Source organism: Apostichopus japonicus, chromosome 14 (assembly GCF_037975245.1).
Source record: "Apostichopus japonicus isolate 1M-3 chromosome 14, ASM3797524v1, whole genome shotgun sequence".
Lineage (NCBI taxonomy): Eukaryota > Metazoa > Echinodermata > Holothuroidea > Aspidochirotida > Stichopodidae > Apostichopus > Apostichopus japonicus.
Genome location: NC_092574.1, coordinates 6033331 through 6059561, shown reverse-complemented (window position 1 = coordinate 6059561; position 26231 = coordinate 6033331). Strand labels below are relative to the sequence as shown.

At 39.1% G+C, this 26231-nt stretch overlaps 2 protein-coding genes across 11 annotated transcripts in view; both read right to left on the bottom strand.

The window, feature by feature from the left end:
* Positions 1 to 2066, bottom strand: part of LOC139979685 (serine/threonine-protein kinase Nek1-like) — a 40596-nt gene extending 38530 nt beyond the window's left edge. For 7 of the 9 annotated variants that reach the window (XM_071990710.1, XM_071990713.1, XM_071990719.1 and 4 more), the window contains exons 1-2: positions 1912 to 2066; positions 738 to 920 (exon numbers count right to left, since the gene is read on the bottom strand). In XM_071990710.1, coding sequence (XP_071846811.1) covers positions 738 to 854 — 117 coding nt within the window. In that variant the 5' untranslated portion in view covers positions 855 to 920; positions 1912 to 2066. The other 2 variants (XM_071990711.1, XM_071990712.1) reach the window with 2 other exon arrangements.
* A 1058-nt stretch (positions 2067 to 3124) lies between these two features.
* On the bottom strand, positions 3125 to 22889 carry LOC139979469 (uncharacterized). Of its 2 annotated transcripts, none has more exons than XM_071990285.1 (17): positions 22736 to 22889; positions 21162 to 21200; positions 20469 to 20613; positions 19788 to 20013; positions 19296 to 19465; positions 18503 to 18688; positions 18030 to 18147; positions 17054 to 17188; positions 16292 to 16383; positions 15300 to 15537; positions 14406 to 14485; positions 13395 to 13638; positions 12426 to 12505; positions 11551 to 11785; positions 10773 to 10850; positions 7703 to 10425; positions 3125 to 6889 (listed from the first exon to the last, which is right to left on the bottom strand). In XM_071990285.1, the coding sequence occupies exons 3-17, from the start codon at positions 20595 to 20597 to the stop codon at positions 6713 to 6715; spliced, it is 4911 nt and encodes a 1636-aa protein (XP_071846386.1). In that variant the 5' UTR covers positions 20598 to 20613; positions 21162 to 21200; positions 22736 to 22889; the 3' UTR covers positions 3125 to 6712. The 2 variants fall into 2 exon arrangements, with proteins under 2 accessions (XP_071846386.1, XP_071846387.1); XM_071990286.1 differs by having other exon boundaries at positions 21162 to 21203; positions 22736 to 22870.
* Between the last annotated feature and the right edge of the window lie 3342 nt (positions 22890 to 26231).

Genomic DNA, 26231 nt, shown 5'->3' with positions numbered 1-26231 from the left:
TCAAAAGGTTATTCCTGCTAACCTAACATGCATATGATTCAATGCATGGTTTAAGGCCTGCATTTTGTATTGGCATTCCATTAATGAGTTTTATCAGCAAAAACCACATATCTTGGTGGAGGAGGGAGAGAGGGGAGGAGAGGGTAAGGGTTCAGCTGCCTAATATATACCACCTTACCCTCTGTTTTTTGCTTTGTTTTCTCTCTTATTCTTATCTTGAGGAATGTAGGGCAAACTTTAAAATGACTGAGATTTCAAGTTACAAATGCAAAAAATATTTATTGCAAATTAGTCAAACAATTAAGTTACTTTATTAAACCTAGCTTCTTCAGCACGAAAAAGGTTGTTTGCAGCACTTATGGGGAACGTCAGAATAATCACTTAAAAGTTGAAAACAAGGTGACTGGGTGAGCACTGGTAGAAATAAAATGAAGCCATGTTACCATGGGAAGTAATTAGACAGCAGTCACGTTACCTTGGAGATATTAATTTCTTTGATTACAAATGACTGAGATTTCAAGTTACAAACGCAAATAATATTTATTGCAAATTAGTCAGACAATTAAGTTACTTTATTAAACCTAGCTTCTTCAGCACGAAAAAGGTAGTTTGCAGCATTTATGGGGAACGTCAGAATAATCACTTAAAAGTTGAAAACAAGGTGACTGGGTGAGCACTGGTAGAAATAAAATGAAGCCATGTTACCATGGGAAGTAATTAGACAGCAGTCACGTTACCTTGGAGATATTTATTTCTTTGATTACATAATTTTTCCCATCAGCTTTTGATTGGACAAGTAGGGCAGTTCCAAAAGACCCTTCACCAATCTTTTTCTTCCTGATGTACCTGTCCATTATGGTGTGTACTCTTTTGCAAAGGCTGTTGAAGCTCACGATTTGTCACTTAAAATTGCTGAAAACCTTTCAAAAGAAAGTTTATTAGAATTAGAAAGAAAATTAAAAGCAGGATGTCTGAGTTGCTTGCTTGAAACAAGAGTTCTCATTAAATGTCTTAAGAAAAGGCAATTTACCGAAACTTTCCACAGCATTTACGCCCGGACATTGTAACTATGTGCAGAATTTGTCAGCATGATAGGCCCATGACAACACAGTTCTTGCAGAATTGTACAACTAGTGGTGGTATACATCATGCATAACTACAACAAGACATTTATTTCTGATTGGGTGAATCAAGCATTTGGGAAAAAGCTTCAGAAGGAAAGGATCACAGACCATAAACTGTAGATAGGTTTGGTTATAACAGCAACCACTAGTAACAGTGTATACCAAATCGGGCATTTTATACAAATAATGTAAATGAGGCCAAGGTAGTAACAGTAATTTGTTAAAATGAAAATTTTTATTTTCATACCATGGCCCATATGACAAAGTTGCTACATTTATTAATTCTAAGTAATGTTACAGTTATGCTATAGCTGTATATGCATGACCCATAAATTATTAATCTTAGCCTTAGCTAACTGTGAGACTTAGCCCATAAAATTTAGTAAACTTCTTAGTAAGCCTAGGCCAAAGTTAGGCTACTGTAGCAGCCTAGTAACAATTAACAGTTAGGCTTAAGTTTTAGGGTCTATCATTAGCCTATGTCATAGACGTTACGAATGTACAGGCTAGACCTACTTCCTTTGCAGTCATGATATTTACAAGTACCATGCATTCTAGAGCATAACGTTTCCTTTCGGTACAATCTAAATTCGGTCAGTACTGTTTTATGTTGGGTAGCCTAATCCAACCTTAATTACTAACATTAGGCGTAGGCTGTCTGTGAGCTACTCTTCACGGTTCAGTCGACATTTGCGATAAATAAATCGTCTATTATATTCATATCCATAATGTACTACACAAATTATAAAAGTTTAACTAGAAGATGAATTGGTATCGCAAACATTACTTAGTATTCCTAACAAATTGCGAAGAAGGGCCATTTCATCCACAGCTTTCTTTGAACCAAGTTTGTAATCCGGCGTTATTGACCGCCACAATTCATATATACGGCCTAACCAATATAATATGTAGTCAAATGTATGCTAAGCCTAACGTTGTGCAAACCTGTAAAGAAAATCAAATTGTTTTCTCAGATACCAAGGCGCCCAGAACGGGGAAACTCCCTCTACTAAGCGCTATCTAATCTTGCGCCACCATTTTCTGTGATTGTTATTGAACAACAGAGAGAGAGGTAGAGGCCGAAGCTGGATTGGGGATAAGACATGCAATGTTTGACGACTTTACATGTAAATTTTCGAAAAAGGAACAAAATGAAGGTACATGGGTAGAGTCAAGTTGTTAGTTTCATCTGACTGTCAGGCAGGGCTCTGAAGTTGAAATGAATTAACTTCCCCTCCACAACAACTATATCCATTCAGAAGGTGTATTTCATTCAATCATGCATCTTTATCTCAGTATAAATTTACAAAAAAATGTATAAGGTGAACACATTATAACAATAAGAACACCACAAATCATGTTTTGGCCCCTAAACTATTAGTTTTGCGGGGCCAAGTAACAAAGGTGTAAAGTGCATCTAATCCCAGCCCACTTCAAAATCTTGCACCATTTTCTATATTAGATTTTCATAATGCCCAAAATGAAAATTCATCAGGGTGAGACTAGTGAGTACAAGCAGCTAGAAAAAAAATACAAGACCAGTGCAAATCACTACAAGTTTGTTGGAATCTTTGTTAGAGAGGGTTTACAAGAATCTCAGAATATTGTATTCCTATGTCCTTGTCACAAAAAAGATGGCTTCTGTTGTAGACCCCACCCATTCCACCAGCAAAAAGAAGTTCTGATGCAGGTACAAAATTAGTCGCCATTATACAACATTCCAAACAATATCTGCCATTGGGTGGGTCGGTGGGTGGGTTGGTGGGTGAGGGAAGGGCAGACCCTGATTATCTGGAGGAGGGTCCTAAAGAAGTATATGTAGGCATATACCCTTCTGCAGCTAAAATTGTTGCTAAAACTAAGTCCAATCTCCTTTCTCCATCCCCTCATTACATATTTCGATATCTAAAACCAATGAGGAACTTTCCAGCAGTGCTCTTGGCACATTTCAAGACAGAGAGATAGAAATTTAAAAAAAAAAAACATTCCAAGACAAGATATGAATACCAAAATTTATTTGTATCTGCATTGCATAAAGACAATCACCCTGCAGATGTAACCAAAAATTTACAAAAGAAAAACAACAAAAGTGAGGAAAGATTTTCTGATACATCTTTTTTTCTTTTTTTCTCTCTCTCCTAGTCTGCCCATCCTGATCACTTTCCTCCTATTTGGTGTCATGATTCAATCCTTCAATTGCATTTCATAAATTTATGTACAATATATATACAGAAATTACAGTATAAGAAAGATTATACTGTTTATTCAATACACTATAACAATTTAAAAAGAAAGAAAGAAACAAGAAGAAACACTCATCTAAAAAAAAAAAAAAAAAAAAAAAACAGTTTCCTGATGAGCCTCTGAGAATACTGTCTTATTTTTTATTCTTCTCTCCAAACGAGACAAAGAGAAGACCTGAAAACCTGTTCAAGCAAAATGATTTACAGACTTGAGGATGGGATTGCCACCATCTCATGTGCTAAAATCCACCATCATGGTATCTTTTACCTCTTGCCTATCTCTCCTCTCCACCCCATCCTATCCACCCCCCCCCCCTGCCCCACCCCAGTTTGCACTTTTATCTGACCCAAAAAAAGTTGCAAAAATTCCCTGGCAGTGGCAATTCTTGTAAATGAAGTATTTCAACCTTAAAAGAAATCACTGGGATGCTGAATAAGTTGAAAATATTTTCAATCTTTTACAACTCAGCTATGTTGCAAGTAACCACAGTATAGATACCAAAATGAACTTGTTTAAATGAACAGTGTTTATAGTCTGCCCCTTGTCTCTTTCAAATAAATTATTTTCAAATAATTTTCAAATTTTATTTTCAAATAAATTAGAGTAGTGACTTCAACCTCCTTTGTGAGATATACCTCTGTTGGCAAAGTTAAATTTAGGCAGCACAAATCAAGTCCCAAGCTGTTTTCTCGATAACAAACTATTTCAAACCTGCCATCATCTCCTCCCCACCCTTCTGTCCCCTCCCCACAAACCCACTCCCTCCCTCCTCTCCCAACAACAACTGACAGAGTTTATAAAAACAAGGAAAATGTCAAGCATCTAGATCAAAGCTGCACCATTTAAAAGTAGAAATACATCAATATCAGTAAAATAAGATGTTGTACGTGACCAAACAAATATTAGATTAAATAAAAGGAACATGTTTTTTTTTTTCAATAGTCTATGTTTGCAGAATTCTTCAGCTTGCATTTTCTTTCAAGTATTATCAAGTAGACAAAATGTGAAGCAGCTGCATTTGGACTTCACACCAAAGATTATCTGAATATATCAAAAGGACTTTGAATGCCTATAACTGTCCTACACATGGATATGACATCAAGTTTGACGTTACACAGCCGATCCATTCCTATCGGTCAACGAGTTCAGAGTATTTCTACCACCGGTTTACAATGACAGAAATTCAAATTCATGTACCACACAAATGACCTTCTTTACAAAAAAGTGAACCCCCTTGCAAAGGAAAAGAAAAAAACAAACAAATACACAGTTTTACACCAAAGGGAAGCAACTTTTTTTACAGCAACTTCTTTAAGTTTTCACTTATCTTGACTACTTTTGTTTTCCACCCAATAAAATCCAGATAACTAGATAGACTTGTCCAGTGACATTTTCAAGTAACATAGACACAGCCAAAAAAATGAGATTAATTTATGATTTTCATTTTTGCATGAGACGAATTAAGCTCAATATTTCAATGTATCTGCTATGGATTAAATTATTGGGATCACAAGTTGTTTACTTTAAATTTGAAAAGAACTTTACAGAAAATACATACAAAATAAAAAATATTTAAAAAAAAAGACAGGCTCGAGTTTCTGTGTGACCAATGCACAACGAATAGGAAAATACTACATTCTTAATTTTCAAAGGAATCTTCTCTTTTTAAACCCTCCTACCACCCGCCCCCCCCCCCCAAATACATTGATAAGCCCAGATCAATGCCACTGTTGAATCACTCCTGAAATTATTTCATGCAGCTTTGCTAATGAGCCAAATAATGTGGTGATAGGGTAGCTGTTACTTATGGTACTATAATTTGAGTGTTTAAAATTAATTGCACAACAGACCGATTCAAGATACACCTGTGCTGCAATGTGTGGAGCCATTCCGTTAAATATACCAGTTCTATGGTTACATTTGACGTTTATTGAGCCGGGATCCTTTTGGAAATTATTTCCGTGACAAGCAAGCTTTAACGCCCCCTCTTTCAGTTACCAGCATCATTTAATCTTAACTGATTGCTTAATTAATTAATTAATTCATGAATTCTTATTCAAGTAATATTAAACTAATAATACTGATCATTAATAATTACCATCCTCGTTGTTGTCGACAGCAGGTTATATTCCTGGTCCCAACGACACCCTCTCCTCGAGATCCCTTTCGTACGACGGATCTCGCAACTCTCCCACGTATCTATTTACAAAACCTGAGGTAGATTTATCTCATTTACAGAATAATAGCACATCCTCCACTATATGAATCTGGTCACTTCATTGCCAAATGCCAATATTGAGAATTCTATAGTATTATGTACACAATATCTTTCCAGTCAGTACATTAGTCTCCTAACACAAGTCTCAGCTCTCTGAATATAAAAACATATTTCTTTTCAAAGGAGAGAAAACTTACTGGATTTACTGTTTACCAGAGAGAGAGAAAAACCCGCTTGATTATAATCTCACCGACTAACCGATCCAGCACTGAGTTGATGCGGCCCATATTTCAATCGATGTGAGAAATTACAAATTTTGTCAGCAATCAAAGTACTCCTACAGTGATAACATTTTTTTTCCCATATATGGAAGATTGCAGTGTCCTTGGCATTGGTGATAAACGTAATAAAACATTCTGCTATCGAAAAAATTCATCAAAAGTGGTTTCTGCAAAAAACAATTATATAAACAGAGCAGCATCTTTGTAATTATTTACAGTTACCTGAAGAAGAAATATAAATTTCCAAATTTTCAAGTCGAGAAGAACGGTTCCGGATAAATTTGACATTTGCACGTAATCTTCCTTCTGTCGAATAAACATCTTTGTATATAGTGGAGATGCCGATGTTCGCTGCGATTCCGACTGATGTACGACCGAAAGAATCAATGCCCATAATCAAACAGAGTTTAAAGGAGCATACTGCATTTTTTTTTTAAAGTCATTGACTCCAAAGGGCTAAAGTTGGAACTGTGGTTTTGAAGATTTCATCAAAGGGAAATGAATTACCACCAAACATTGATAAACAAAAAATACAAATGTTAATTCTTCTCGTACAACACCTAAATTTGTCAAATTTCTGAATAAATTCAAGGTTACGCAATCTAGTCTGTCTTTTGTTTTATTCCTTTCTGCTTTCTCCCTCTTGATTTATTGTTTATCAGATGACTAATTTGGGTCCCTTCTGAATCTCTGCTGTTGACTGGGAAGATTTTCTGATACCCAGCCATGGTTCCAGTAGATTGCAGCTCTACTAACGTGGGAGTTCCCGGTAACTACTCCCACCCCCCACCCACCCATTATGCAGTATGCTCCATAAACATAATGTGTACCTGAAGACATCTCAGTTATTGACTGGGACCTTGAGACGGAGATGGAGGAAGAGCGAGAGGTGGGGGGTGGGGGAACATGCTCTGCAGTTTTGAAATCTGTTGATATATCTTCAGAGACGAGGCCACCTTTACCCCCGTCAGCTTGGCTATCTGTTCTTTGTTTAGAGACATCAGCTTTTGACCGTTGATTTGCTGGACAGGAAATGAAAAGAAAAGCATATATATTTATTTATATATATATTAAAAGATCATCCAGAGGAATGGAGGAAATTAATACCATGTAGCCCTTTTGTCAAGGGAACTCAAATTGATATCCTTTTAAAAATTTATCTGAGAACAAGTGATAAATATTGTTTAATAACTACTGGAGGAACTCATATCCAGACCTAGGGGTGGATAGGTGAGAATATATGCCAGGTGCCATTGCATAATGCTTAGTGACTTCCAGCAAATTTCCTCATGAGTGCAAGCTCTTTTACTGTTATATAGTTCTGTACATCAAGAGGTAGTATGGACAATAAACTAGACAATGCCAAATGGACCTTGGTTAGACTCAGAGGGGCCCCTGTTTCACTGAAGCATTGGTGACTATGGGGCAAATGTTTACATAATCTGACCCTGGGCTTGCAGATATTGCTCTCACCTCTGCTCGGGTCCAGTGTTAAATAATACGTTAAGCGCCATTTGTGCATTTCGTGTGTCCATCGTGTGGGCCACACACAACCTTGCATAAAATGATCTGCTTCCCTTATTTTATCACTACATGGCTCAGAATATATGAATCAGCATCAATCACTAAATAACTTTTGCAACCTATCAATTTTGATGTCGGGCCCACATTCCCAGACTCCCAAACTGTATAAAATTGAAAGCGATCACCAATATGAAATTGAAAGCGATCACCAGAATCGGAGCAAATCACTAGCTCTCATTTTGAACTGATGAAAAATTGTGTGCGTGACGAAGGCTTATCGTCTTAGTCTACCCATTTACGGCTCGACTCACCTGTCTGTAGAATGTATCTGCACAGACTCCTTCGCCAGCATCATGTAAGAACTGCATCACCTCTGGAACACTCCAGTACCACGGGTTGGCATTCTTTGGCACTTTCTGAACTGGATTACCGCCACCGCTGCCACCACTCGTATCTTCCTTGGCCTGAGGTGTGACTGGTCTGCTCTGAGGCGACGGCATCTCGGAGGAGGCTTGCTGGAACGAGAACCCTCCGACTCCGGAAGGGAACTGATACTGTGTGATCTTTGGACTGAGCTGTCCGACGGGCAGTGCTGGTGATGGCGGACTTTTAGGCAGCATTGGGTTCTGCAGCCCTCTCAGGAGAGACTGCATCGGTGGCAGTCTCTGTGGCGGGAATCTGCCCGGGAATCGAAAGGGGACTTTGGCAGGGACCTGGGGGCTTAACTGATGCGCCACTGGACTCACAGGGCTGATTTGCCCTTGGTTCATCCAGTGGGCCATCCTGTGGTTGGGATGGTTCGGAGGAGCTTGCGGCACTTGAGGCCGTTGGAGGAATTGCAGGGGTGCATGCTGCTCTAGATGCATGTGATTCTGTAAAATGCCCAGGCTCAAGTTGTACTGCTGTGTAGACACGACGGGAGATTGCGGGTTGGACATGACAGCGGCTTTGGCGATGGATGGTCTGACCAGTTCCATGAGCATCGCGGCTTGATTGCTCGTCGATATGTTTGGAAATGAAGCGGGGGGAGTGAGTTGCTGCTGATGCTGCTGCTGCTGACGTGTAGGAAACTTTAAATTCGTGGGTCTCTTCAGATGTTGTGCTCCTTCAAAGGGGGAGGAAGTCACTTTCCGAGATTTAGGAGTAGCCACAGGAGCAGCCGCAGCGGAGGAGGCAGCTTTGTTGGCCTCCGATGGCCGAGCAGTATTACAGTTGAGCATTTCAACCAGCAAGGAACCTGTCTTGGTCCCGTCGTGATTATTACCCGGAGAACTACGATTGGATGGCTGCAGAGGACCTGCGGGAGGTAAACCCGGCGTTGCCCCTCCGCCACCACCCGCGGGGTTACCTGGAGAAAATTTACCATCCGCGTAGAACGGTGCCTCCCCGGTCCCTAGACTCAAACGTACAGGTCTCTGCAACAGACTGGCAAGATGACTCTTGTGGGCCTTAGCAACCTTCTTGGCAGAAGGAGGCTTGTCCAACGATTTACTCCGACTTCTCGCCTTCTTCTTTACCGGAGGTGTTGTTGTCGTCGTCTCTGCGCTCTTGGCTTTCGCTTTCACCGGTGTCGGTTTCACTTCGGCTTGACTTAAAGTACTATGTCCACTGCTCTCCCTGATTGCACGTAAAATTTCCTCCACCTTTTGATCGGCGTCCATTTCCGATTGGACCCTCTCTTGGACGTTCTTGCTCAGCACCTCTTTGGTCAGCGGGGATGGTTCTGACGGCGAGAGGTTCCTCACCAACGACGACGCCAGGTCGTTTTCAATGATATCCATGAGATCGTTGACGTCGCCGTCGTCGAAGGACTGCTCCTCCTTGACCGTGACCTGATGCTGTTGGACTTCTTCCTCCCCGCAGGAGGATGGAGTTGGCAAAGAGCTCAACCTCTGATGCACCGGTGAGAGCTGGGATGACGACGAGGTGGGAATGTTTCCAGTACTGGATGTGCTCTGTGTGGAGGAGAGTGAAATGGGAGAGTCCAGGACCGAGGGCACAGAGTTTGGAGGTATGCATGACGTGCTTAAAGGTGAAGTACTGTTCATGACAAGTTTAGTAGTCCCTTTGCCTTTGGCATTGTCCGGTGAATGAGTCATTTTAATACTGTCTGCGAGTTTACCGGTCTGCTTCAGAACCTCATCCAGTGTCTCGCGGATGGTGCTATATTTCATTTTCTCCTTCACAGCGGTGACGGGTTCCTTGCTTTTCACAGAAGGAAATTCCGCCTCTAAAGAGTAGGGATCGTGTTCGTCTACGTCTATCAAGATTTTACCTTTCTCCTTCTCTTTGGCAGCGCACACTTTCTTCTTCTTTTCAAAGACGAATCCCTGGCGATCCCCAAACATGCTTTCAAATTTAGGTCTGGTCGATTCCGACACAAAATATACGTTCGAATTTCGGGCTTCCTTCGAGAGATGCAATTTTGCCGGTTCTAACTTTGGCGCCGCCTTGATGTCTTCGTGCAGGGGTTTATCCGTGGAGACCACATCCACCGAAAAGTTCTCCTCTGCGCTCTGTGAGTTTTTACTCTCCTCGGAGACTCGAGGCGGTACCGGTTTGATGAGGTGTTTGACGGAATCAATCTTACCCAAACTATTCTGCTTGTGTTTGTTCTTTTTCCTGTGAGATTTATCTTTAGATTTCTTTTTCTCTTTCTTCTTCTTCTCTCTCTTCCTCTCCCTCTTCTCCTTCTTGCTCTTCTTGAGCCGTTTCTTCCTCTCCTTCGCGACCGACGAGGAGGAGGACCGGATCCCTGAGGATGATATAGACCCTGATTTACAGGTGGCAGCAGTGCCTTTATCAAATGAGTATCTCCCCACCAATAATTCCACTTTTGAAAGGTCTTTTCCCCCTCCGGTTGGAATTCTCTCCAACTCATCCAAAGATGGGACCCTATCCTGCCCTGTCTGCTTCCAGTAAATGTCTGGCGTGATCTTCTTCTTCACAGATAACTTGTCTTTGATCTTCTTACTTCCCAAAGACTTTCGTTGCAGACCGCTGGCAGACACCTTCCCGCCGGTTTCAAGTTTCCCTATGAAATGATAATAATAATCATACAAGAAACTTGATTAACAAAAATCTTGGGCTACGAGGATAAAAGATAATCAGAGGATGAAAGGGTTTCACAACCTCTGATTAAAATAATCAGACACACCAATCAACAGAGGTCATTGTTTTAATGGATTTGAAAATAACTCTATTCATTGACTGACTTCCCTGTTACTTTCCTCTCAGTCTAACAAATTTTCAAAACCGAAGAAAAAAACATGATATCTATGAGTTCAGCTATCATATTGCAAATATCTTAAGAAAGTACGGTCAATTTTCATGATTGTATATGACATTAGACCAATATCATATCAGTTTAGGAGAACTTACTTTTCTTTTCGGATGAGGAATGCCGAGATCTCTTCTTGAAAGACTTGACCATCCCACCATTCGAAGTAAGATGGATTTCTGAAAGTAAAATCAAGCAATATGCATCGGCTATATCCATGGAAAACGTGTGTATAGAGCACTTTTCTACAAAAGTATTTCTACAGACAATCTTTGAAATTCTGTGAAATTTTGAAAGTGAAATTAAATAAGATGAATAATCCAATTATTGGCAATTAACATATGATGTTATCAATTAACTCCTCTTTATCGCACAGATGTATCTGAAGTATTTTGCAATCCTTCAAACCAAGAACACAGGTATTTATATAAAGCATGTCATTAGTTTGAATTAAACCGCACATGGAGGGCTTTGTTTCCATTGGGGTGTGGAAAAGGGGAGAGGGGGGACTAGGAAATATTACAGCGTAATCCTCAAGATGACTTTGACCAATGTCAAATCCTTCGTAACTTTCCGCAACATAAGTTGTCCTTTTCTGTTTCACCTATAGTGTAATTTATGAAACACAAAGTAATGAGTGAAATATACAGTAATTAAAAAAAAAATGCCGCCAAAAATAATGCAACAACTTTTACAAACTGTAACCATGGTATAACATGGTATGGAATGAACAACCCCCCTCCCTCCCGCTCATATTAATAAATGGTAAAAGGTCTGCTACCCTCTGGTCCTGGAATGAATATCCCCTTCCCCCTCCCTCCCGCTCATATTAATAAATGGTGAAAGGTCTGCTACCTACTGGATCTGCCATTAACTTACCGAGCACTTTGGGTGCCTGTAAAGGATAACCAACCATTTCACACCAACCAACCGGGTAGACGTTCGAGGAGCTGCAATCCGTCCACTGATCGAAGGAACTCTCCCAACCGTCAAAGTGGACCGAGATTAAAGACCCAGCAGTCTTTACGATTGAAGCCACACAGATGAGCCCTGGCTCAATCAGATCCACGGCCTCTATTTTCTGTCCTGGTCGGAAACCTCTGTCTTTAATATCCTGAAATTGAAGAAAAACCGACAGAAATATTAGAAGCTGTCATATAAATATATTTTGCAGTTGAAAAAAGATCATTATGCTAAAAGCATTTGCAATGATCAACTTTTTCTTCCATTTTGTCTTTTAGCTAGACCTAATAATGCTTTTTTTAGTTGGAAGAATCCCGAACAAATTTTACGTTAAGTTGCATTGTTGCTGTGTATTATAGCACATCATGGATCATACGTTCCTGTAACAAATAAAGTTTGTTACAATAACTGTTAGCACAGAAGCATTACTGGATTGCATTAGACCATTAATAACTCAACAATCCAGAGCTTTCTAATGGATGTAAGCCAATACATCTCTAAGATAGATTTAGGGGTTATCCCATACATGAAAGTTACCTGGCTTGGTAAGGATTTAAGAAGTCCCTACAAAATGCAAAACCCAGCTTTAAAAAACCCATCAAAATCAATCAAAATTCAAAATTCCAGACTTTTTTAATATTTGATAGTAAGAAAGCTAAAAGAGACCCCTTAAGTTGCTCAAACTTCAAAGACTTTTTTCAATTTTTTATTTTTAAGAAAGGTAAAGTACGAGACCATTACGTCTGTTTCTCATCTCAAAATAAGAAACGAAAAGGGAGATGAGAGTTTACCTGCTTGAAGAGCTCAACAGGTGCAGCAATAGACTGTGTTTCCTTGAGATAATCAACCCAGTCGAATCTGTTTTCATATCCTACAAAAGTGAAAGGAAGCAAAAAGACCACAACATTATTCAGTAAAATTACAGATACAAAGTTGACTAGAAACCGTGAAACCATTTACTAGTGCAAGTGTGTCTGTGATGGGGGCAGGGGAACCCTGCTAACAGCCGGCCCTGAGTAGGGTCCGTGGGGAGGAGGGGGTATCCCTGCTAACAGTTTCATTGCTAGGTACTTGTAGGCAGATGTAAGATGTATAATTTTTGGCTGACAATCAAATCTACTGTATTTGAAAGGAGCTGGAAAACTATCAGTAAAAGGTTTTCACAAAAGTTGAGTCCACAGAAATCGTAGTCTCATTACAGAAACACCTGAAACCAAATGATTTGTGGACCATTTACATGTTATCAAAGCAGGGCCATTACGTTTTTGGCTTGTGAAAGTTACCTCTTGAAATTGTAAGCTGGTTCTAACATGATTCAAGTTGCAAAAAATTACGTGACATATAAGGTCTCAAATAGCCTGTCATTCAGTACTAACTACAACAGAGAACTAGAGATTAATGCTGACATAGGAAAGTATTGCATTTCTTAACTCCCGCACCCTCCAAGTTATTATAATACATATTTGTGTTTGTATTATTGTGTACACAAGTGTCCTTACGATGTTATCAAAGTTTCACAGAGGTTTATTCCTAACCTTCCAAATGTGCCTAGTCACTGAAGTCAACCAAATTGGAGAGAGAGGGGAAAATTGAGTCAAAACTTGTGATTGAATCATAGGCAACTGTGTTGTAGTAGCAATTTGGAGGCAAAAAAATGAATTCCAGTCCAAATCCATTGTGCAGTATTTCAATAAATTCTCAATGATACTCATGGAAGTATTTAAGATGGAGACTGGCATAGAGGAAGGGCATCTACTCACCCCTAGGAGGGACAATTGGTATCTTGTGGTGTTCGCAGAAACCGACTGGGAGAAGCAGAGGGGAGGTGACATGGTAACAGAACCAGCTGCTTTTGTCTTCCATGCACCCGTCGATGGCGATCATGAGATAGCCCTCCTCCAACACCTCCATGACCGTGGCAGCGCAGATGTTACCCAGCTTCAATGGATCAACTACCTCCATCTTCATCCCCACAGAGAAACCGTGGTTCTCAACCGCTGGGGGCTGGAGAGAGAGAGAGGAGGGGGGGCGAGGTGGGAGAAGAGGTAAAGTACCACTGGTAATAATATTATAAGTTGATGTCTGGATATTCTTTCACTGATAGGGAGGACGAGGGGAAAATATCTTGAAAGTTGTCGTGTGTGATAAGACTCGACTTAGCAGTTTTCTGGGTACTCTAGCTGAATGCAGTTACTGTATGCAGAGAATATATTTATCCACTGTTACATTGCAAAATGCTAAAAAGATTGCTACACAAATTTAAAGATGTATAGCAGGTTTTGTTATAATATTCTGTAAGAGAAAGCCTTCAAAACTGCTACATAAAATCTTCTTTTATTCTTGGTGGCATATTCCCACTTCAGTTATGGGGAAGAGTCTCACTTTAAAAGCAGCCAGGGATGCACATTTTATGATCGTACTTCATTTATCACCAGATTCACTGTAAATTACTAAGGGTAATGATATCTGGGCAGACTCAATGTAGTGTTTTTGTCTCAACACTAAAAAAAAAATTTAAAAAAAATAAATAAATAAATTAGCTGGTTTAATCATCCTGAGCAATCAGCTTTCAAATAGCAGCTTCAGACCCAATTCTTATATGCAAAGTAGGCTAAGCTATAGAAATCTGCTCTAAGAAGCTGATTCAGCTTTCTCATTAGCTTAAAAGAACAACATTAATGTAACAACAAAATAATATTAGAAGTTACAGCAGGGGGTTGGGGGGGGGTGCAGCTGCTTGGATTCCTTGACCTACAGCACGAGAGACTCACCATTCTAAATATTTCCCAGGGTGCATCACCAAATCCAGTCTTTTTGTGCCTCCCTTTGTCCAAGGCTTCTGATTTGAATGCTGAAAAGAAAAACCAGACTACTAGATACAGAAACTGGAATCAACCAGTGTGAATCAAAGTTTACCAATTATTCTCGGATCGAGGAATGGTTTTTGACTTCTTTTTTTTTAAGGTTATAATACAAATTGTACCTTTATTATGCCGACCAAAAAAGAACAAACACGCAATAAGTTGAAAGGTAAAAAATAATGTTTATGGTATTCTACTAGGAAAATGATAAAAACATCCACTACTAACCGTGGTAACATATTATGATTACAAGAGCTACGAAAAGGGTAATCTAAAACAATACAAAAAACATAAACACTGAGTAATATCCGCTAAAGGAAAGTAAGAACATTAATTAATCTCACCATCACTGACTCAAAACTTCCAATGGTTTGATTTTTGATTGCTTATTTGTAACTTTATGAGATTTTTTACAGACATGAATTTGAAACAAAAACAAATTTTTGGTAGAATAAAAAAAAAATAGAAAAAAAGCTCTATAAGACTGTATCTCCTAATTCATGCTTAAGGCTGCAGATTCAATTTCATGACTAACATTTTAAGTGACCATACTCCATATGTAGAAGCAGGCCAGGCCTAGGGAAATCTGCAATAAAAAGAGCTGTTAATCCTATCCTGAATGTAGATGGCACTCTGATGATAGTATAATAACATTCATTACGACTACTTCCAAACTTGAAAACATTTGTGTCTGACATCAAAGGAACAAAAGTGATTTTAGTTGCCCTCCCAAATTGGTATGTTGATAAAGATAAAATGTTGCAATAGTTCAGAGGGCTGCTGCGTCGAGACCTCACAACTTACCAGCGGAGGCTATAATGCGATGTCCGACCCGTTGAGACCAGCCCACAGGGTGGATCCAGGAAGAGGCAAAATGAAACCAAAAATCTTTGTTTGGCTCCTTGCAGTTCTCATATTGCACATGGATACGGTCGGCCACTACGTTGATGACCTTGGCCACACACGTGTGGGACAGCTGCCTCTTGTAGACTGCTTCTAGTTTCATTCCGACTTTGAAGGGGCAGCTCAAGCCTTGCTTGACCTTTAAAGATGAAACCAGGAAAGAAAAAACAACTCTCAGCTTGAATTATTAACAAGTTTGTTACTGTTCTTTGTTTTGCAAGTAGCATTTCCAAACATAACAAAATGTAGTAAATGTTGGAGGAAGAGTAAAGGTGAGGGTGAGGGAAAGGGAAAGGGGGGTTGGGGTTGCCTCTTGTAGCTTCCTATAATAATTTGTTGTATTCTTGTATTAGCTGATGCTATATAGTTTCTGTTAAAAAATATCCGAAAACTTTGACAATGTACAAAACTGTGGTTGTTGATGACAAAATGTTACATATATATTAATATGATGATATTAATATTTTCATTAACTACCATCGTCTGGTTTCATCGCAAGATCAGGAATTAAAACTATTTGTAATAGAATTGAATGATTTACTATTAAAGGAAATATGGTACGAGAACAAGACTCCATTACAGTGTGTTGATATTTTACTGGGGAAGGGAAAAGAGGGTGGAGTAGGGAGAAGGGGATAAGGTAGGGAGACATGGGTGGGTGTGGGGGTAGGGAGAAGGAAGCTGGGGTAGGTAAAACTTGACGGGCACTGCAGTGATTTCACCCAAGTGTTATGATTTATTCAAAATCTTGCAAATGAGCTACTTGCTGATACTGTAAGTTGCCACGTCAAATGGAGATGTGTATTTCCGATCAATCGATTGATCCGACTGTAATAGGTAGATATCATCCTTAAGATGAAATCATTAAAACAGGTTTCAGTCTTCATCCGTACCTTATCAATAGGAACTGATATGGTGAGACTTCCAGCGTGAGCCACTTTACTGATATGTTCTAGCCAAGAATCACCCAGTCTATCCATAACATCTGAAAATGAAGCAACACAAAAACGTTGAGGCAATGATTCATGCAGGCAGACATCAAGTTGAACGGCAGTGGACATAGCCAATACAGTAACTTACAGTTCATTATCTGTAAAACCAAAGCCCGTCTTCCTAATGTCTTTCCTCAATGAACTGCAAAATAATTCCATACCAAACACTTTGCTGTTTGACACCTTGTCCAAAGAGGTCTGAACAGCCATGGTGAGCCTTACCATTTTATGACAGAGATATTTTCCATTGGATTCTTATATTCGAAGCAGCTATTATGAAATATGGTAGGCAAGTGTTGATTTCAATGTCTAAACTTAGCAGACTCCATGGAGATTGGTAAACCAAAGTTGTGGCATGAAGCCCACAAATGAAGAAGGCATTCTTTGCCATGTGCTTGCCGTAAAAGGAGATGTTGCAAAACCACGAACAGCTGTTACGTGTAATGAAGTCACTCCATGTAAAAAAATATTTAAATAAAAAATACACCTACTGGTTCAAGAAGACTTAAAATCTTAATAAACATGAAATAACAGAAGACTGACATGAGACATCTCCAGAGTACATTTGCATAAAAGCCTTCAGACATAAACCCCCCTTCCCCGGAGAGACATATCCCCCCCTTCCCCAGACAGTCAGTTGCATGGTATGGAGCAGAATGGTACCTTTTGGTGGCCTCAGCCTCTTTCCCATTCTTACAGCACCGTTGATGGGAAAAGATTCTGTCGTGCAGAGATGTATCCAAAAGTCTCTGGTACTGTCGATGCCGTATCCTTCAAATCTCAGACGTACCCGGTATCCTTTAAAGAAAGCATTGATAGAAGCATGCATTTAACAGAGTGGCTGTAATAACAAGAGGACATGTGCCTCACAATCATCTATACACTCAGCACATATGACATTATACTATAAAATATAATCACTCAGTGTGACATCTGCTTCCAGGCACACATCTTTTCTCCTGCTCCTTGCTTTACATCTTTTGGTTAGCAAGAATGCAGCAGAAAAGCAAAGCTAGCAGTGGTGAAAGTGTTGCATGTTCAGAGTGACAGACCTGTTCGAGCTGTGCAAGGCACGGCTCCTGCAGGTAAAGGTGAAAGTGTTAAATAGATGACACCCATACATATATACCAACATTGCTAACATCAGTAGTGCATAATCTGCAAGCAGTTTCTTATTTTTCTGCCACTTTACAAGTAACATACTTTTGCAAAATCCTTAAATGTACCCAGAATATTTTTGGGGGGATGTCACATAAACTTCCACCCGCTTGTTACTTACTAAACACTTCCAGGGCTAACTTTCGGGCAAACTTTTATTGGTCGTCCGAGAGGACCAAATTTCTGTTCAGACAACCAAACTCAGCTTTGGAGGCCATCCAGTGGACAACTATTTATTTACACCAAAACTCATATTGCATTGTAACTAAATAATCCCAAACTGGTAAAATGTTAACTTGCTTTCTGCTGCAAATATTTATTCTAATGGATAGAAAGTTATTTTGACATTTAATTTGACCTGTTATGATACCCAAAACAGTGAACCCATGTGTGCACCATTGGCCAAAACAGTAGTACAAGAAGAGGAATGATTACTGACATAGATACTTGGTTAATCCCTAAGGGATTATCCCTTCCTTACCAGCTACTTGGATGATTCTGGCCACCCAGAATGTGTTTGGTGACTCCGTTTCATCTTTCGTCTGTACCTCTAGCATGGCACCTAATAGACTGCTCTTCCACTCTGTACTAAGCGGAGCCTGCGATTAAGAGAAATGGAGATTGCCACTTGTCAAAAGGAAGTTATTTTATCATTATTTAGGTGTAGTCATGACAAGAGTAGTGACCATGAAGGATCCAAGCGAATGCGAAATACTGAAGTCTTAAATTCTTTCTCAAAGAATGGAATTGAAACAAATGAGCTATCCAGTTGTAAATCACACTAGCACATCATGTGATAGAGGATAAAACCCATTTTTGTTTTTCTTGATGGTACCAGGATTGGTAGCAGACATGGGGAGACAACGAGAACTTGAGAGTATTTTGACATATATATCCAACATTTGAATGAGTGTTACATCATAACAGCTACAGAAAGCCCACTAGGTTCCTCACGTGTTTGAAACATCGTATAGGGGCAGCATCAGCCTTCTCACTCTCCAAGTATGCTGACCAATCAAACGGCGGACTTCCATCTGGTGGGTAGTGAGTAACTTTGCGGGGCGTCACCTTCGGTGGAGTCGTTTGATGGTTTGAGGGGAACAATGGCTTGGGTTTGTTGTCCTCAAAGAGAGTTGGTACCTTGAGACAAATAAAAAAAAAACAATTATCATCAAAACCATGACAAACCAAGGTTCCAAAAAGGCTAACCAGTTTCTAATGGAAGTGTGAAAGGTCTATCTGTCGTTGAAGAAGGATCTGCAAATATTTGACACACTGTTTTAATATCATGCAGTAAATACTATAAGTGGAGGTTCAAACTCTGAAAATAGCTATCCTTGCTTTAGCCATTGTTGACAACAAATGACCTTTGACCTTCAACACAAACTGTATAGTTGTTGCACATCATAAATGTCAATCTAATGCAATTTTTTTTTCACAATTTGACCTATTGACAATATGGACCAACTTGGACCATACAATATGGACCAAAGATATATGGACCATACAATCATCATTGGCAAGCCACATGCCAAGTATGACATTTGTCAATATTCCCCTTCTTGAGATATCCTGTTTACAAGGTAGGGTATCACACATACATACACTCACACATATATATAATACAAACTTACACACCAACTTGGCTGCATTGGTAATAGGCCTAGCCTACAGCATGTTAATAAACGCCCAATCTAGATATACTTTGTCCGTTTCATTCCTCGTTCCTTTAGGTGTAGTGTCTTACCTTCATTTTGCCTTTTAACTCATGTTGTGTAGACGATATTTCAGACAGCTCTCCCAAATCTCTTTTGTAAACAGCAAACTTCTTAGTGCAATATACACTGCAGAATGGGAACTTTCCGCAGTAGGACATATATCGTACTGGACTCCATATGTTACAATAAGCACAGGGACCTGTAGGAAGGATAAATGACAAGTTTATAGGTGACTGATACATATTATGTTATTAAATGTTAACTGTCACTAATGTTCATAACAATTATGCAAAATTCTATTCTTGTCTGACACATTTATCATGCAAACAAATGATAGTTCTTCTTCCTTCTCCCCCACCCCTTCCCCCCTCCAATCCCCCCCCCTTTAAGAGATACCAGTTGTCATTAAATTTATATGAATTCATCACATTTTATAATCTTGGCGGACCATTCCTCACATTCATCACGACGCCATCCATCTGCATCTCATCTCATTGAAAGGATTCAAAAGAAAGACCTACCAACTTCTTTTGTTCTCAGTTCAAAGAAAGGCATTCCTTCAAAAAGAGCATCTTTCCCATCGAGGCCATTGTGGTGTTCTCCGTTGACCTTGACGTTCGGCTCTAGCTTCACTTTGGCTTGGTCAGCTCTCTCGGCACTAGAGGAAGCATTAGCATCTCCTCGTAGGAGATACAGACTGTAGAGGCGGTTCGAGGGCATAACTTCATTGTCACTGAAGTCATTGCTCTTCAGAGAAAAAAAAAGAAAAGGCATAGTAATTAAACATTATCACACAGGTAGGTGTACTATTCATAATTTATATATGTATTCTTCTTTTGCTTCCACAAATGCTCCTATAAAGATGTCTTGATCAAGTACTCTAAACTCTTATCTTTCCTACAAATGGAGGGTGCCTAGCCTTTTGAAGAACACTTACTGTTAGGTGACACACATGGCGCTATTATCATATAGTGTATCATACCATTACTGTATCATGCATAGTAAATATTGGGGTGCACTAAACAGTAAACCATCTATGAGCTATTCCAATTCACAATATTTTGAGAAGTCTATTTGATATACAAACCCACATCCCTTACTATCTTTTACTGATTGTCACACAGAAATAAACTACATGAATATACCCCTCCATCCCCATACCCTTTGATTTCAAACACTGAATAGACAAGAGGGTAACTCACTGCTTCAGTATCCATGAGACTTGCATAAGTTGGTAGCACAGTTCTGGGATCCTGGCAGAGCAGAGGATCTGCAGTCCCCTTCAATCCAAATGAACACATCTTGGAAGGCCAAGTTGCGACTGCGGTCATTTCAAAGTGACTCTCACTGATCAAAAGAGACATAAAAAGGTGATAAGATTAGTACGAAAAATGATTCGATGGCAGAAAATGCCAAATTAATTCCAATGCATTTGTCTGCTTTGTTTATGGAACTAAAAAATGGCATCAAATCCAAACCAAAGAAGCTATTTCTGCTTGGTTGCCATTTTATGGATTTTATCAACAAAGAAAATAAAAAAATATATAATTATTTCCTTTACATCAATTTTTTGGAATTTTTTAATCAATTTTATCAAGCATAAAAAGGATTGATCAGACTAAGACAGCCAACTAGATCGTTCTCACCAAAAGTTACTGAAAGTGTGAATAAATAATGGTTCCTCTGTTGCAACTAGTCACAGTTTTGTGTAGCCAAAAACTTTCAACTACCCAGTCATATGACATAAAGTATGGACAATTGGTACACAGTAAAATAAAATGGGTGAAGGAAATCTACTGGTGAAACAAATTATAAGGAGTTTTAAGGTTTAACTGTAATTGTGTCACAAATATCTGAAGAAAATTTGAAAGATTTTCAAAGCAGAAACTACTGACCATCACATAGCGATCTGTAAAACCATCAAGGAAAGCAAACTGCTGACAAAATTGAGAAAAGAACAATTAAATGAAAGAAATGAAGTGTCAAATGGATACATTGGAAAGAACCTCAAACACGAGGGGAAAATTGAAAAAACTTATATCGGCTTTAAAGATAAGTGTCAAAGTGAATTTTAGGGATGATTTTTAGAGCTTGTTGGTTGTCTCTTAAACTAGCCATTCTGTTATAGACTTCTAACACCAAAAATTAGTTTTTGAAATGGACTACTCAAAGATGGGTTTGTCTGTCCTGACACAAAACCAGTTGTCTCTGATCACCTGGACAACATAAAAATAAGTCATCCTGTTATGTTAATTCCACTTAGAATTACCACATGCGTTGTTGGTTATAACTTTATTATTTCAGCACAAGATTGTCTAACTTAGATTGCTAACAGCTATGAAATATTACTGATTCTTTTTTTCATCTTGTGTACGGCACACAAATTTTTGCTTTTAATTCACATATGGTTTTATAATTTCTTCACAGATGCAACAGATAACAGATCAAACCTACAGTTGCAAGAAAGCTATTTAACAGTCCCCAAAGGAACTGCACATAAAATGCTTGTTGGCTTGACAATGCGCACTTTGACAACAGAAAGTATATCTAACAGTCCTAAACAAAAATTGTCAGTTTCAGCCAACAAAATTTTATCAATACAACTACACCACAGTTACCAGTCTTATCCGTCCCAACCCTTCTTGGGTAGTAAGCTAAGTAAAAGATCTTCATGAATCCTAAAAGAAAGCTTCATTTTACCAATTCATAATCTGGAATCCTATTTGCATTTAATTCTACATTGTACTTTGAACACATTATAAGAAATGAACAGATTGCTGTGCCTTCAGTGCCCATTTTTTAACATATTTTAACATGGATCATCATGTCCTTTAATATTTCTCATACCTGGCAGCATTCCTCTCCCTTCTCCTCCCCTTGCAAACGGAAATCTATAACCCATACCTAGCCTAGCCCATAGATTATGATTATGCCATGCTGTCAGCCATAGGCCTGGCATAACTTTGGCCTAACATTGCTGCAAGAGTAATTAAATAGTAATAACTGAGAATGAAAGTAGCTCTTTATGGATTTTTTAAGATATGATATCGATTCTTATCCAAGACAAAAGGAAAATGATGTATGAAGAACATAACTGAAACCCAATTTGTAGCCTCGAAGCCTAAGCTACATTTTCTCTTACATACATTCACGTTAGGATAGACGAGCCTAGTTTTACTGTTCTGGACACAGTTGAATAAATTGCTTAAAATATCTTGATGCTCTGCTAGAAGAAATAAATAACGTTACCATACGTTAGTTGTGATAGAAATCACTTTAGATCATACGGTTAATACTGATCTCATTTTATTTTCGCTACTTTCTCATCACTTTAGTCTTGCGTAGCGCAATCAAGAACAGAGTGACTCAGTCAGACATTGGTGACTATGTTTGATGAAAGAACAACGTCAAATCTTTTGGCATTCAAGTATTTTACAATTCGGCAAGCGAAAAGTCAAACAAAACTTACACGACGATTGATTCATACTGCTCATGAGTCGGAAATTTCGACAAAAGCTGAAAATTAACTATAAAGTATCATCGAACTGTGGTTGCCTTGGTTCACGAAGCAAGATCGAAGACATTTGTAGGTTGGGAATTATTTCGCGGATCGGATAAGCAGTAAACATGCATCATGCGCATGCGTGATCAGCTGTTACGCATGCACGTCTGCGGTTATGTCCAATCCGAAGATACTGCTATTTCGCTAGCTTTTTCCTCCGTTTTTGTTATTTCACGTCTAATATTGAAATAAAATGATTGTTAATACCTGTGTTTCATAAAACAACAAATATTTGCTTAATAAATTATATACTTCCAGTGCCTCTTAGTTTACGAATCTGAAGTTTTATTTTTTGGAAAATTTTCATAGTCTATCTACTCCAGGCGTTCTGCGAGTTAAACCGCAAATCTTCGTAGTAGGTTGAATACTTATGTATATTTGTCAGATGATTTGCAATATTGCTGAAAATTTTTCAGTTATTGTTCGAATATCAATAAAAAAAATGGTATTTAGATCATGAATAATCAGTCATATCATTAAAGTTTGGTCAAGGGCCATCTTAGAGGAATTTCCCTCCAACTGATGGCACAATACTCTACGAGGCTAAAGGGATATTCCAATGGATAAATATGTGACACTTATGTAAGAGACAAATATTCCAAACTGTTTGTATCCATAACAGCAAGTTCGATAAACATTGTAATGTTTATCCAGTGCCCTGAATATGGCATGTACGTATTTATATGGTATTGTATATAACATGCATATATAAACAATTTAATTCAAGTAAGCCAAACGTAGGCCACCGTTTCATCAATTACCAAGGGCGTAGGAACAGGGGGGCTGGGGGCGCCAGCCCCCCCCCCAGTGAAAAATGTGGAGGGCGGAAGTATCATTCCGCCCCCCGCTTCGCAAGTCAGAAAACCCCTTTATCATTTCCAAATGAGAAAAAAATCTCATTTGGAGCACCAAATTGCATCTAAGGCCAGGTGAAAATGCAAAATTATATACAAAATGGAGTGGGTGGGTTGAAGTGTGCTATATTGCACCAAATTGCATCTGAGGCCACCTGGAAATGCAAAAAAAAAAATCCAAAGGGGAGGGGACAGGCGTTCTGTGAGTTAAACCGCAAATCTTCGTAGTAGGTTGAATACTTATGTTTATTTGTCAGATGATTTGCAATAGGAACCGGGGGGCTGGGAGGGCGCCAGCCCCCCCCCAGTGAAAAATGTGGAGGGGCGGAAGTATCATTCCGCCCCCCCCCCCCGCTTCGCAAGTCAGAAAACCCCTTTTTCATTTCCAAATGAGAAAAAAATCTCAGGAGTGGGTGGGTTGAAGTGTGCTATATTGCACCAAATTGCATCTGAGGCCACCTGGAAATGCAAAAGAAAATCCAAAGGGGAGGGGACACCCCCTCCCCTTAGACCGTTCCCCCAGGCCGGCCATCAGTCTTCAGCCCCCCCCCCCTCCCCCACTCAAAAGTACCTTCCTACGCCACTGTCAATTACAACTTGACTGTTTGTGCTGGCACCTTCAACTATAATTTAATTTTTCAGGTGACATGCATCAGATGGAGCTTTTACCTATAAGGATTAATGGTCATTAAAAACCCCACTCCTACGAGAGCAAAAATAATATACGGGAAAGATTCAGTGCTTTGAGCGCCATTGTTACGTTTTATTCATTATTTATCTGTCTTCTTTAATGAATACTGCCGTTTATTTTACAGCCTTAAAAGAAGGAGACTAAACTGAGCATTATATCTTTCGTGAGAGAAAGGACCTTCCCCCGATCTCTCCCCTCCCCCGGGCCCCACCCCAACCCTCCTTACGCATCTCTGCTCAAGTTCACGTACTATACCCTCTCTTACCGTTCCTGCTGTTTTCAGAATGCCGCAATAAATCATCATGAATTTATTAACTTTCGACCCTTTAAGTTATTAACTTTGACCCCATCCTATAGTCAACCTGAGTTTTCAGTTGTTTGTGAAATCATGCAGCTGCGGCGTTTAACCTCGCTTTTTTCTTCGTTTTGAGCGGCGCCACATGCATTACCACTGTTTTGATTTGAGGCTATGTAACGACTGATGTCGAGGGTATTAATCCATTCAGTTTGCTTATATCACCTTTTCCAACCGTATATATTTGTAACACCAGTTTAGACTCGCGACAGTGTTAATATACCGGCACGTCTTCAGTAGGTCAAAAAGAAGCCAAATCATTTTGGATGATTTCCGGACAGTTAAACTCCTGAATACGTCAGTCCTGTATTGTCACGAATCAGGGTTTACTTCATATATATATATATATATATATATATATATATATATATATATATATATATATATATATATATATATATATATATATATATATATATATATATATATATATATATATACCGACCGTATAGTTACCATATTTCATATATTTATCATGTATATAGGAATAAACTGTATTTCATAAGGTGAAGCAAGTAAGAAACGTGGGGCCGAGGGAGCGTGACTGATAAACCAACAGTTGCTCGGAGGTTGGTGTGTGCCATATACCGGTATACAGGCTTTAGTTTTGATGGGGTGGGGTGGGGTGGGTGGGCCTGGTGATACGTTTCGCGAATTCATAGGATTCATTGCGTTTACACAAATATTAGAGACTAGAGTTGTGACTGGTTGTAGGCTACATCACTATACTGCAAGTGATCTTGGTGATTCTCAAAACGGCCGCAACAAATGTGCATTTCTGTAACAATGTTCCTTATACTTTTGTTCTGACTTCGTAAGTTATATTCACCCTCCCCCCCCCCCCCACACACACACAACCTAACACTGCCATTCCTTCTCCGTTCCTTGCCTGACCTCTATCAACTTTTTAAAACATGAATGTACACCTTCAAAACCAATTGTTGTCTCAAAGACCCTGTATGCAGTTAATAAGCGGGGATCATAATTCTTGAACTTGTCCAAGGCATCACTGAAAACATAAACTGCGCCACCATTTAAAGACGCTATATCACTTCGCTCGGTTATGCAAGTATCCGAAGTCGCTGTATAGAATTGCTTTTCTCATATTGCACCAAAAGAAGATACTGTGTAACAGAATAACTTATTGATTCTGTTAATTTACACATGAGCACCGACGAAATTATTACTCTACTGGTATTAATAATATCAATTCGACTACATATAGGCCTTCATTACTGCACTTAATACCTTTTTGCCTTTAAGCTATGTGTGTGTAATTTCGTATTGCAACGTTCAGTTGGGAGCAAATTTTCACTTAATGCATGATGGACGAAGAAGACAAAAGCAGGAATCTCAAAAATCAAAGAGAACGGTTTTCATGGGGAAAATCGAGAAGTTGCGAACATTATTGAGACCGACTAACCTACATCCAGGTTAGATAAATGAATGGAGAGATTCGCTTACCCGAGAAGGTCATATATATATGTATATATATATATATAT

What these genes read in the sequence shown, in the direction of transcription:
- LOC139979469 (XM_071990285.1), bottom strand. Translation starts at nt 20,597, where the DNA reads ATGACCGCAGTCGCAACTTGGCCTTCCAAGATGTGTTCATTTGGATTG. An exon ending in AGTTAAAAGGCAAAATGAAG is followed by an intron (nt 18,689 to 19,295) that starts GTAAGACACTAC and finishes ATTTGTCTCAAG; the next exon opens with GTACCAACTCTCTTTGAGGA. An exon ending in TCGCATTATAGCCTCCGCTG is followed by an intron (nt 14,486 to 15,299) that starts GTAAGTTGTGAG and finishes TTTTCTTTTCAG; the next exon opens with CATTCAAATCAGAAGCCTTG.